The sequence below is a fragment of the Uranotaenia lowii genome, chromosome 3, assembly GCF_029784155.1.
Source record: "Uranotaenia lowii strain MFRU-FL chromosome 3, ASM2978415v1, whole genome shotgun sequence".
Classification (NCBI taxonomy): Eukaryota; Metazoa; Arthropoda; class Insecta; order Diptera; family Culicidae; genus Uranotaenia; species Uranotaenia lowii.
The window spans coordinates 361828310-361841875 of NC_073693.1; the positions used below are offsets into that span (position 1 = coordinate 361828310).

General features: G+C 38.9%; 1 protein-coding gene across 2 annotated transcripts in view; it reads right to left on the bottom strand.

Annotated features, from left to right (window-relative positions):
• Positions 1–337: 337 nt before the first annotated feature.
• The window catches only part of LOC129756270 (uncharacterized), a 35010-nt gene continuing 21781 nt past the window's right edge, over positions 338–13566 (bottom strand). For both annotated transcript variants that reach the window (XM_055753091.1, XM_055753092.1), the window contains exons 2-4: positions 6960–7833; positions 6313–6900; positions 338–2144 (exon numbers count right to left, since the gene is read on the bottom strand). In XM_055753091.1, the coding sequence (XP_055609066.1) occupies positions 396–2144; positions 6313–6900; positions 6960–7833 (3211 nt within the window). In that variant the 3' untranslated portion in view covers positions 338–395. The remainder of the gene's footprint in view (positions 2145–6312; positions 6901–6959; positions 7834–13566) is intronic.

A 13566-nucleotide genomic window follows, 5' to 3' on the forward strand; every position in this document is an offset into this window, starting at 1 on the left:
AGAATTACTAACCAGCTGTTGCAATTATTTTTATCTATTAAAATTAACGAAAAACTATTTCAAATATGTAATCACCTTTTTCCTGAACAACCAAAAACCACATTGTTGCCTAAATGAGTTTCAGAGAAGCTACATGGCATGCAGCGCCAACTGGATTTCACAGTCAGAACTAGCGGAAGGGAATGAATTTACATTTAAATTGTAAACAGATTTCATATCTTTTTGGAATTCAATGGTATCTATTTTTTTTTTAAACAGTAATTTCCTAGGTACTTGGAATCTTCATAATATGCAATTCATAAGGCTTTCGAAGTAGAACCAATAAAAATTACAGAAATATTTTTACAGCGATCTATTAAAGCTTTTCTACCTACACTAAACTGAGCCAACGTTCATCACATTTGCGTTTCATGAAGATCTACGCGGCTGTGAGCGTACGCTCGGTTGTCGAGACCTCCGCCACCGATTTCCGTGAGCAGATTCAGGCTACCGGAATTTTGCCTGTGGCGACTCCGACCGACTGCCAGCAGATGTGCGTCCTCATCGCGCTTCAAATCATGCTGACTGCCGCCGCTGCTGTTGACCGCCGTTGACCTCGTGCTATGATGGGGGCGGTCTCGTTTTCGCAACAGTTCCTCAAATTTCAAATTACTATCCCACGTGTTGACATCGAATTTCTCCATGCTTTGGGGTTTTGGTTTTCGGCTTTGTACGGTCGGTTGCGGTGGTGTTTCCCGATGGGGGGCCACTTTCAGTACCGGAATGTTGCTGTTGGTCGCAGTCGTTTTGTGCGAGTCCGATATTTTTCGATAATTTTGAGGTTCTGATGGGTTTTGTGAGACCTCATTGGGTGGTTTGGTAATTGTTATTGTTTTCGACTGGGGACTGTGGATTTTCCTGGTACGGTCTGGTGAGCCGTGGATTGGTGGCAGGGGTGGGGGCATTTTGCTCGCGGATATTTTCCTATAATATTCGTTGGAGCTTTGACTAGGTCGCGAGGAATTGAGGGTAAAGTTGTGGACCGAACCTTTCGAGGAGGTGGTGGAAATTTTCCGATTGTCCCCATTGGACTTCATGGATGCTTCGGAAACCTTACGGGACGGAGAACTGGCCGATTCGCGGCGTCCGAACTGTTGGGATATTTTTCTGATCCTCCCTATGTCATCCTTCAAAGGATGAGACCGCGGCGGTAGTGGAGGTGGAGGTGCGAAGGCCGTCGCATAGCCACGTGGTTTAGGTTTCGGGGGTTCGGCTGACTCGAGTTCAAAGTGAATGGACTTTTTTCGTTCGGAAACGAAATACTGTTCGATGTCTATCAAAGATTTACCTTCCGTTTCCGGAAGGGTTTTGTAGAGAATTATTGCACCGATGATGGTTATTGCAGAGTAGATGTAGTACGTTCCAGGTAATGTGAACGTAGCTAACATTTTGAGGAACAATTTGTTGGCTAGGAAGCCGAAAATGTATCCAACACCACCAGATATACCCGACGCACCGCTACGAATTGTGGGGTTGTACAGCTCTCCTATCAACATCCAGGGTATCAACCGTATACCCATGTGGGTAAGGAAAGCACTTCCCAGCAGCAGTGTCAATGGAAGCCATAGATACTTGTTCTGATCCGAGTGAGGTATTTGTACAAATACATCCCGCGGTATGGCCGATTTTACGTATTCCCCATAGATTATGCTGGTGTTTAACGTATCATCATAGGATCCATTCAAGAAGTACGGCGTAAAACTTTGATCGTCGTATTGCGGTGCATTGGGGTCGTCCAAACCTATTTCTTCGGAAGAATTTGCAGATGTAGCGTTAAACTGGAGGCTTGCGTTTGCCAGCATGGTTGGAATTTGCATAACCCTGTCCGAATGATTCAACGGCAGAACCTGTATTTCGGCCTTTATCGCCGAAACATTGGCCACCACATTGCTAACGGTAGTGCCGGGGATGGCGTTGAGAAACTGTGAATAGCTGGCTACGGCAAAGATACACACGGCACATCCGATGGTGGATATAAAGACGAGCGGCCGTTTGCCGCTAAAGTGCACCAAACCCACGCAGAACAAAGTTCCGAGCAGTTCCGCTACCCCCAGAAGAGTAGTGGCGTAGTACTTGTCGATTGGCGCCTTGAGCGTGTGGAATATCTGAAATTGGAGAAGAAAGATTGATATAATTGGAGAAGATGAGGATGAACTGGAATGTTAAATTAAATGAAGGAATTAATCTAAAAATTCTAAAATCTAGAAATTCTAGAATCTAAAAATTCTCTATTGACCAAGTCTAGCTCAACCAGAGACTCTCACGGAGCAAGTAGGGTCAATGATCTGCCAGAAGAGGTATCAACTTCGAACAAAATCGTAATTGAGGATAGGACAATGATGAAATATTGTGTCAATGTAGGTAAATAAAACAATTGGGCAAGGTCGTTGATAATCCGGTTTGGTCTCAAAGCAGTATGGATTCGAACGTATGGTAAACCATATGGTAAAATCGTTCAAAAAAAGGCCAACATACAATAAAATAAGCCAGCTTGAACAGCAGTAGGATTAGAAAGGGCTTCTAGGCTACCACAGCGTCTAGACTAGTCACTTTCGAAATCCATTGGCAAACTCTCCAGAACTTCGCACAATATTAAATCTTGAGAGATTATGAAGGGCAAGCTCCGGAAAACTGGAAAAGTCTTTAAAGAAGCAGGTCAGCGACGTGACGACTAAGGATCGTGTTGTGCTCTTGACGTGACAGTAGGTACTTAAGTCTGACAGATGACATGGCTGAAGCTAGCAAAGGGATTAAAGAACGTTTTTGGGGCCGTTGATACAGTTTCAGGTCGTAGATATGTTCTACCGCCTTTCTGATAAGTTAAGAACCTGAGTGTATATAATGTAGTCTCAGAACTCAGAATCACAGGGCTGGTAGCGAGTCACTTTTTAGTGACTTGGTCACTTTTTTTGGGTCAGTCACTAAAAAGTCACTTTTTTCATCATTTGGTCACTAAAGTCACTATTTTCCGAAAAATGGTCACTTTTATCACCAAAAGTCACTTTTTTCACCGATAATAAACCAATGAAAAAGTAATTTGAATTGCGCGTGTTAATATTGATGGTAGTAACGGTAAATTACTTGATCAGTCAGTCAGAAATTTTTTTCGCCTCCGGCGGAATTTCGGCATGTATCACCCTTGGCTTGAGACATTTCGATCTACGACATTATTTGACGTTCGTGAATTGAAACTAACTTTGATTGTAGATTCTAGTTTTTAGTTCAATCAACCTTTTGTATTGGAACTCAAAACTTGATATCCAAAATCTATCTCGTCTTTAGCTAGAATGGGTTTTTATTAAGAAGTGTAACTAAGATTGAGATTGAAACGAACCATTTTTTTTTGTGAAAAAAATCTTTTATGTCATAACAAATGTTATGATGATATGAAATATTCTTTAAAAAACAATTTCAGACTCAATTTTATTTCGTGTTTTTTGTTCTTCTAAATACTTAAAAAAAGGGTTGTAAAAATTTACACAAGGCCACAAAAATTACATTTTTTTTAGGTGCAATGAATTTAAACGGTAATTTCAACTAATTTGGGTTCCCCGAATCTAAATATGTATGCAATATTTCTATCAGCTTTTATATTTAATATTATTTATTTCGTCTTTGGTTTAATTACCGTACAGACTGATGACTTAAAAACTAAGAAATTCTTCTTAAGCCTATTTTAAAACGACGTTTGCACATATTAAAATTAAACAAATTATACACTAAATTAAAAAGTTCACAACACTTGTCAATAGGGTGGTTTTGGCCATAGGCAGTACGGTGGTGAGAAATTGAAAGAAACTGACATTGTCGAAGTGTTCTCGTTGGTACATAAATGTAAGCACAGTCAATACGGGTGGTCAATGTGTCGAATATAAAACCTTGCTGCAGTTCGACGCGCCGCTTTTCGAGTGAGGTTAGACATATCAGAGCACACCTGTCCTCGTACGGTGGGTTTGTTATTGAAATGAAAATAATTTAAAATCTTTAGAGAAGTTTCTGCACTTTCTTTTTACAAAAACTCAAATCAAAAACATATTATTTAGAAATAAAAGTTTTATATGAATTAATGAGCTTTAAATAGAATCAAGTTTTTTTTACACTTTCTGCTGTGATGTCAAAAATACTTGTAATGACATTTTTCCATAATCAGTTATCTATCAATTTTACTAGTAATAAACTCTTTATTACCAAAACTAAATGGCCGAATTTGACAAAATTTCTAGTTGAGGACACTATTTACCAAATCAATTATTGAAAAAATAAGCACCAAAATGGTTATGATGAAACATGTTTATTGAAAAAACTCTTCCTGAAATTTTTTTAAAAACTAATCTTTTTTATTTCCATACTGTTTTTTTCATTTTTTTAAATAAATCTACCGAATTTTATTTTACAGTTTTTTTTTTCAATTTTATTATCAACTTGCCGGATTTTTTTTTAAATCAAACTTTTTAAATTTTTAAGACATATTTTTAACAATTGTTTCCTTGTTTTTAAATTCTAAATTTTCGTGTTCTTCAACCATAAGCCTTGAACTCCAAATTTTAAATAAAAAAAAACATAATTTCAACCTTCTGTTCTTTCAGGACCCAATATTTTAATCAAAAGAGACAAAATACTCAGAGCTTGTAATTCAAAGCTTAAAAACCTGCGATTGAAACTTTAAAAACTTTTTATTAATATTTTTTATATGAAATCATATTTTTGGATCGATCATGATTTTTAAATTAATCTAAAAAGTTTGAAAAATTGTTCTAAGTAGCAACTTTCAAAATAAATTTTAATACGCAGTGTTAATAACAAAAGTTTTGAACTCATTATTTTTAATTGTTTATCAGTTTTTATCATTCACATAATTACTCATTTTCTAACATTTCTTTGTCAGTGGAGTTGAACATGGAGGATTTCACTTTATTAAAGGTTTTATTTCTGGCTTCTATAACTGGCACTTTTAAAATAATTATAAATATATTCTTCTTTTTATAAAATTAAATTAAAACATCAAACATTGAATAAATTCTGTTCAAAATTCATTTCTTATTCAGTAATCAGTAGTTTACATTTAAAATCGTGATTAAATATTTTTTGTTCATATTAAAAAATTACAGCGGAATTTCTCACTAAACTTCCAGTTAAAAATGAGGAAAAGAATTCCAAATTTAGATGAACAAAAATTAACAATTATTATCATTTTCCTAACATCTATTCATGCTAAGTTTTGTACAAGATTTGACATTTATTTTAGAATTCAGATATTTTTTAATTTTAAATTTGCTAAGAAATTCTTTTGAAACTAATTTATTTCTTACTTTCTTGACTTATCGAAAATTTGAAACATTCATTGTAATATGTTTCCAAAATTTTTTTTATAAGTCATTTTTTTAGTTTTTGTGTTGAACATGAGTGACAAATGGTGTAAAAAAACCCTTTCCTTTTCAATTGTTTATTTTTGGTATTGTTATTAATTTTATCTAAATTTGAATTTTGAAAACCCCCCCCGGAAGGGTCCATCGCACGGGCCTGACTGGTCACATTTTTTGTACATCAAAATTATTTTTTCGTTCTACATAGTCACTATTTGGTCACTTTTTTCGGTCCTCAAAGTCACTATTTGGTCACTTTTTTTCAAATTTTGGTCACTAAAGTCCCTACTATTTCATTGTCAAACCGCTACCAGCCCTGGAATCAGAATTACGACGACTTACAACGAAACTAGAACAAGAAATGTTCTAGTTTCGTTGTAAGTTTTCGTAATTCTGTATTCATCTGTAATTCATCTGTAAAATCTCAGGGCGGTTCTTAGATTATGCCCTTATTTATGGGTGATCGAGTTCCTTTTGCCGTATTAGGCGATCTAAAACCACTTGCCCATTAGGACGATTTCTGATGTTTCCCATAATCCGGGTAACGTTATTGAATCGATTCGGAATGTCACAATGAAAACGTTGCTTGAAGAATCTGCCAATCGGGAGTCTCAGAGCGACCCATTTTCAGGGCTCCTGATTAAAACCTTTAAGAGCACCTGTATCCGTGGTCCAAACAGCCAGTTTAGACCCAAATTTGGTCCAAAACTGATGAGATTTGGTTCCAATTTGACGCAGCTATAAACTGTTTCGACTTAAATTAGACCCAAAAATAGACCACGGATGGATACAGGTAGTTTAATAGATATTAGAAAGTCAGTCGTTTGTTCAGTTTGACTCTTCGTATGGTATGAGAGCTAAGAGGTCATAATTTAGGATGCCACATCTTTTCCTCAAAAAAAAAACTTACCTGAACAGCGTACGTCTGTAGCGTGGTCATCCCGGAGAAATGGCCCACGAAGAAGCACAAGCTGATGATGCCGAAGGGCTGCAGGAAGGTTCGCGATGTGTATCGCTTCAACCCGGACGAGAAATCACTCTCCTTCTCGCGTTCTGCAATGATTTGCATGTGTTTCTGCAGTTCGTAGAACTCGCTCTCGATCTGATCCTCCTGCACCCAGCCACGAAGCCAGGCCAGCGATTGACGCGCCTGACGGTGTCGTCCCTTTCCGATCAACCAAACCGGGCTCTCCGGCACCAGAAACAGCAGCAGGAATGCGATGACCGGCACGCACGCACTGCACAGGGCAACCGTCCTCCATCGCAGGAAGCTACCCATGAGGAACTGAATCAGGACACCGAGAATGACGCAGGTCGACCCGGTGGCGGCCAACATGCCCCGGTATACTGGTTGGGTGATTTCGGCCACGTACGTGAGCACCGGAGCTTCACTAAGGCCACCGGCAAATCCGGCCAGGGCTAGACCGCAATACAGGAAGTGTACATCGGTAGCAAAATGGAACAGCAGCCACGCGATCAGCATTGGAATGGTGACAATCTGAAAGGGAGAGTTTTTTAAATAAATCTAAAACTACGCACATGAAGCTTGTAAACTACCTGCATGGCTCGTCGCCTTCCGATGGGCTGTGTGAGCATTCCGGAAAAGATACATCCCAGGGGCACGCAGATTAGGTTAATGGAACTAAGCCACGATATTTCGTCTTTGTTGAGGAAAAAATCCTTCTCGAGGCTGGGACCTCGGCCGTCGCCACCCTGTACGGCAGGTATCACAATGGTGGGGAACCCAAGGGTCATTCCGTACCCCAGAAGAAGAACGTTCTTAACCCCAACCGCTAGGAACTGAGATAGGGCTGCTCGGTTGAAGTATGAATCAGAGCTACCAGAGCTATCATCATCATCGTCTCCAGCGTCTTCGTGCAGATCGGCTATGTAGCAATCTTTGTTGTAATATTCCGTGCTACCATGAACCAAACCGGGATGGGCGTGATGTAACTGATTTCGGAAATCTAGCAGTACATCCTTGCCATTACCGGTTTCATCAATGCTGCTCTGCTTTCGGATGGCCAATCCAAACGGATCGGGATCTTTAAACTTCTCGCCCTCAAATTTGAACTTTCCATTATCCTTGCTATACTGTGTCTTTCGGACGGCCAGCTGGTAAGGATCGGGGTCCTTGAATTTTTCGCCCTCGAAATTGAGTTTCGGTTTTTTCTTCTTCCGGCGTCCCTTGGCCATCATTTTGGAGTCCTTCCTTTTAGATTTGCTACGCAGCTCCCGGAAGTCCGCCTGTAGCTCGTGGTAGTCATTGTACTTGCTGGCATCATATTCCTTACTTTTCTGCTTCTTCAACTCCTTATAGTTGCCGATCCCATCGATTAGTTCTGGATTGTGAAGGTCCTCCTTTAGGTAGTGATGCGAAGGCTTCACCGACAGGCGAATGTTGTCGCTCAGTTCGGGATTCTTGGCAAATCTGAAAGTACCACGAGACAGAAGAAAATGTATCAATAATTTAATTAGCAGGTAGATGGCTCATCATAACTGAGCTGGCAGTTATCTCGGTTGGACTCGGTACGAAATTGGTGATAATTTGATTAACTGCAAACGAGGCCTGCGGCAGTAGTTTTCCGTTTATTCCGTTATTTAGCGCCTGAATCGTCAACCGATCATCGATTAGTTGTTCCAATAAATATTGTGCCAAATCCACTTCGTGAATTCAAGTTAACTTGAATTCCGACTGAATCACGAACAAATCCAGGTGAAGGACTTGGGTACACGTTCAATATTCAAAATAAAAACTATACCTAGGTATATGTACGGAATGAAAACTAAATTTCTGTGCTTATGAATGTGAAATTCAGGATCTGAATTATGTATTGCATTGATTATTCCAAGAAAATTCAGTTAGTTATAATCAAATTTCAGCTACATCTGGTTCTAAATAGAGAATTCATTCTAGAATTTTCCCCCAAATATTTTCAGATTTTGTCAATCATCACTAGCTTTCGGGTTTGAAGACTATTTCCAGGCATCTATCACTGAAGGACATTTCTGAGATTTTTATATTCTAAAATTTGATTTATTCAATAAAATTTATAAAAATGAAAAAATACAAAAAAATAAAAATTAAACCAAGAAAAAAAAACTACTCAAACGACAAAAAGAAATTAAAAAAAAACTACTAAAACTTGAAAAATCACCAAAAATTAGAAAATTATAAAAATAATACAAAATTTTCAAAAATTATTTAAAAAAAATACAAATACCGGTATCTGAACTTTCTTATATCAGCAGAGCTTAACAAGAACTACTTGTTCTAATGGTGGTTACTAAGAAACTAATGTATTAACAAGAAAAACTTATTCTCTAAAATATTCAAGGCTTGCTAATCTTCGATTCCAACACGCCTCCTCAAGCTGCAGATATTCCCATTGATCTACACAGAAAAAAAATCTGAATCCTTAACAACACTGAAATTGGAAACCCTTAATATTACATGACGTAGAACGCGATTTATTAATGTAATTTTACATATCAAAATAAAGTTGAATCCTTAACAGCACTGAATTCTAATGAGACAAATATTACTTGACACGGAACGCGATTATTTGATGTAAATTTAAATCACATATGATGTTATTAAAAAGAAGCATCATATATGACGGAATTTTCAGTACGAATTGAATATTACACGTTTTAAATATTTACATGTCTTCCAAATTATACACGTCTGTTGAAGTTTACAATTCATTACATCATATGTGATGTAATTTTACTAATTTATTTGATCACACAAAATTCTCAACAGCACTGAATGAAAATTTTCTTAAAATTACACGACGTGAAATGTTATACACAGAAAAAAAATCTGAATCCTTAACGACACTGAAATTGAAAACCTTTATTATTACATGACATGGAACGCGATTTATTGATGTAAATTTACAAAATAAGAACTGTTGAATCCTTAACAGCACTGAATTCTAATGACACAAATATTACTTGACACGGAACGCAATTATTTGATGCAAATTTACATCACATATGATGTAAATAAAAAGAAGCATCACATACGACGGAATTTTCAGTGCGAATTAAATATTACACGTCTTAATATTTTACATGTCTTTTAAATTTTACACGTCTGTTGAGATTGCAGACGTGTAATATTCAAATCGCACTGAAAATTCCATCATATGTGATGCTTCTTTTTCGTTACATCATATGTGATGTAATTTTACAATTGTTTTTTGGTTACACAAAATTCTCAACAACACTGAATTGGAAATTTCTCAAAATTACACGACATGAAATATTACAATACACTGAACGTGATAATGTCATGTAAAATTATAAACTGTGAAGAACAAGACCAGACAAATGTGACAAAAACTGTTAAGTCGTGCGCCAAAGTATTTTCCCCGCGCGCGAGTTGTTAATCGTGTTGATGGTTCCCGGAGATATCCGAAAAGCAGGGATGCGGTTCTGGAAGCGGATCCACGGTGTTCAACATTGGATCCGGTACTTCGCGGAAAAAATTAAAGAAAAAAAATATAATGCATGTGTGTTAAAAAAAATTTTGCCGCTTAATAAAATGAATCATATTAATTATAGATGAGTTTTATTTTCATTAAGAGACGTGAAAATTCCAGTATTGAATCATATTAACAATAAATAAAACAAAACAAATTCCAATTGGAAAGTTTTTCTTCCAACATTCAGTGATTTTATAATTTACATCATTTTTATTTTACACGTTGCTAAATTTTACATCATTTTTTATTTTACACGTTCCAAATATACTGGCGTGTAATTTCCAACTAGCACTGAATATTCCGTCATATATGATGCTTCTTTTTATTTACATCATATGTGATGTAATTTTACAGATTTTTTTGGTAGTGTGTATGGACATTGAATTTTAATTAAATGTAAATTACATTACACTGAACGCAATGTATCATGTAAAAAAACAGCCTGTCGAAGCTGGCCCACACAAAAGTAAACAAAGTGTTGCGTCAAGTCGTGCACCAAAACAATTAGTCGAAAGTTGCTTTGAAGAAGTTTCCACGTTCGTAAGTTAGTGGATACTGTTGGTTCACCGAATTCTTTGCGGCGCTACGGCAGCGTACCCACAAGATGCAACTCTGTGAGCGGCATCCCGTACATAATTGTCCTTCGAAGATGGTAATCCGAAAGAGTTGCTGACGAAATATGCAAATATTTTCGAATTTATTTAGTGTTCTCTTGTTATACATATTCCAATGCCTTCGAAAATTTTGGTCTTTAGACGGTGAAAGACAATGTAGTGTTCATAGAATCAGATTTTTAACAAATAAATGATTTTTATTAAAACCAAATTGATTTTAATTTAGAGATGAAAATCCGCCATTAAATTGGTTCGCTTTTGCGTTCCCAGAAGTAACTAAAAAGTAAACCAAAAAAATATCCAATAAGAAAATTTTACCTAAATTCAGTGGTTTTGAAATTTACATGACTTTCATTTTACACGTCTTTAAAATTTTACAGGCGTGTAAAATTCACCACACACGGAAAATTCCGTCATATATGATGCTTCTTTTTATTTACATTATATGTGATGTAATTTTACAGATTTTTTTCGTTGTGTGTACGACTTGCTTCAAACTTCTGCTTCTGCAAAGGTTTCGTCAGTCCGTCGGCTATTTGATCCTCCGTTCCAATGTAGTCCAGCGACACGATACCTCGTTCCAGAGTGTCCCGTATGTAGTGATGCCGTATGTCATTGTGTTTGGTGCGTGGATTGTAACCGCCGTTATTCGCTACTGCTAAGCAGCTTTAATTATCGCATAATATTTCAATACTATCTTGGTTGCCGAACAAAGAAGATAGTCCATGCCACCAGCACGCCTCCTGAACCGCTGCCGATAGGGACATATATTCCGCTTCGCATGTCGATAACGCCACCGTCGATTGCCGCTTACATGCCCAAGAGATGGCACCGCCTTGCGCCATGAAGATGTTTCCACTGGTTGATTTCCGTTCGTCGCTGTCCGAAGCCCAATCAGCATCGCAGTATCGCAACTTGTAGTTAGAAGTACCACGCAAATACCTCATAACATGCTTCAAGGCATTCCAATGCTTGAGACCAGGATTTGTGTTGAATCGGCTCACAACCCACGGCTTCTTGGTAGGAGATGTTCTTCATTTCTGCTGCCTCTTTCTCCGAATTGGGACACATCAGTTTCGTCAACTTCTCGGATGCGTTCATCGGAGTACTCGTTGGTTTGCATTGATCCATGTGGAATCGTTTTAGTAGTGATTCGGTGGAGGCCTGTTGATCCAATGCCACACCTTCGCTCGTCCTCTCAATCCGAATTCCCAGACAGCATTTTGCGGGACCAAGATCTTTCATCCGGAAGTTCGAGTTGAGTTGCGCCTTCAGCTTCTTCGTCGACGCCTCATCGTTGCTAAGTATGATAAGATCATCTACGTAAATTGCAACGATTAGTATCTTAACACCTTTGATTGCAGTGTAGACACAAGGATCGAATTTCGTGGGTTTTTTCGACTTGATTGTTTGTGTCCGTAAAGTGCCTTGTTGAGCTTGCAGACAAGTAACTGCTTCCGTTGGTCCACGAAGCAAGCTGGTTGCTGCAAGTAAACGTCTTCCTGCAGCTCCCCTTGAAGGAAGGCTGTTACCGCATCCATTTGAGTGATGACCAGTTCGTGTTTGGCTGCCAAAGTAAACAAGTATCGCAGCGAGCTATATCGAACGACCGGGGCATAAGTTTCGGTATAATCCACCCCCTGTCGCTGCGAGAAACCTTTAATTTCAAGGCGCGCTTTGTACCGTTGTACGTTGCCATCCTCGTCGTGTTTTGTTTTAAAAAACCCACTTATTCTTTATTGCTTTTTTTCCTTTAGGTAATTCAACCAGGGACAAGGTGTTGTTCTCCACCAGCGCATCGAATTCCTCCTTCATCGCACGCTTCCAGGATCCTCGATCGTCACGTATAAGGCCTCTTGAACCGTGATTGGATCATCCATCGTGTCGAGTTGAAGGGATGCCATTGCTATCTAAGGACCATCGTCATCGTCAGTAAAACCTCGAATTCGCTCGATGCTTTGCTTGAACCACGCTGTTGATAAGAAGAACTAGGCAATCCAGTGCTATCTATGATAAAATTTTTATACCTGCCAGGTAAAGCGTGCTCCCGACCGCTGCGCCTCAACGTCTGTGACCAAGACGGATTTGAAGTTTGTCGCGGAAGGAGCACGGTTACATTAGTCAGAGTATCATTCGAAGTATCGCTTTTGCCACCAGAAACCTCATGAAAAACGTCGTCGTCAGTTTCGTAATCGAACTGGCTATCGGAGGCACCACATCCGTCGTTGATTGTTTCATCACCGCCTTCAGGCCCACGGATGTCGGTTTCGGGTTGCTCGATGTCCAATCGAATAACCTTGCGCTCGCTGCTTTTTGATGTTGGCGCCACAGTTCCAATCGCTGCTCCTTCGTTCAGAAAGATGACCTCTCGACTTGTGATCTTAGACTTCTTCACGGGATCGTATAAGCGATATCCCTTCGTTTCCTCGTCAAAGCCCGTCAGGATATACTCACGAGATTTGGTGTCCCAGTTTCGCCGTTTGTGCTTCGGTACTTGAACCATCGCTTTGGTTCCGAAAATCCGCAAGTGGGATAAGTTTGGCTTCCTGCCGCTCCAAGCTTCCTCTGGAGTTAACGCGTGTCCACGAGTCGGTGAACGGTTCATCAGGTACACCGCCGTTGATACCGCCTTAGCTTGGCATCGAATAGTAAGCACCTTGCTTTTTCGACTATTGTCCTATTCGGACGTTCCGCAAGACCATTTTGTTCGGGCGTATAGTCACATGTGGTCTCGTGTCGTATTCCGACTTGACGCAAAAATTCCTGAAATCCTCTATTGGTGTATTCCTTACCGTTATTCGACCGGATTGTCTTCAACTTGGCACCAGTTTGACGCTCCGCCAAAGCAAGAAAATTCTTGAACACCTTCAGCACCTCGAACTGGGTTTTGGTTTTCAAAAAATAAACGAAAATGCGCCTCGTTTTATAGTCGATGAACGTTATATAAAAACGATTGCCGCCTAGAGAGTTCGTTTCCATCGGACCGCTGATGTCGGTGTGCACCACCTCGAGCACTTCAGTCGCCCGGTGTCCATTCTTGGGAAAAGGTAATTTAGA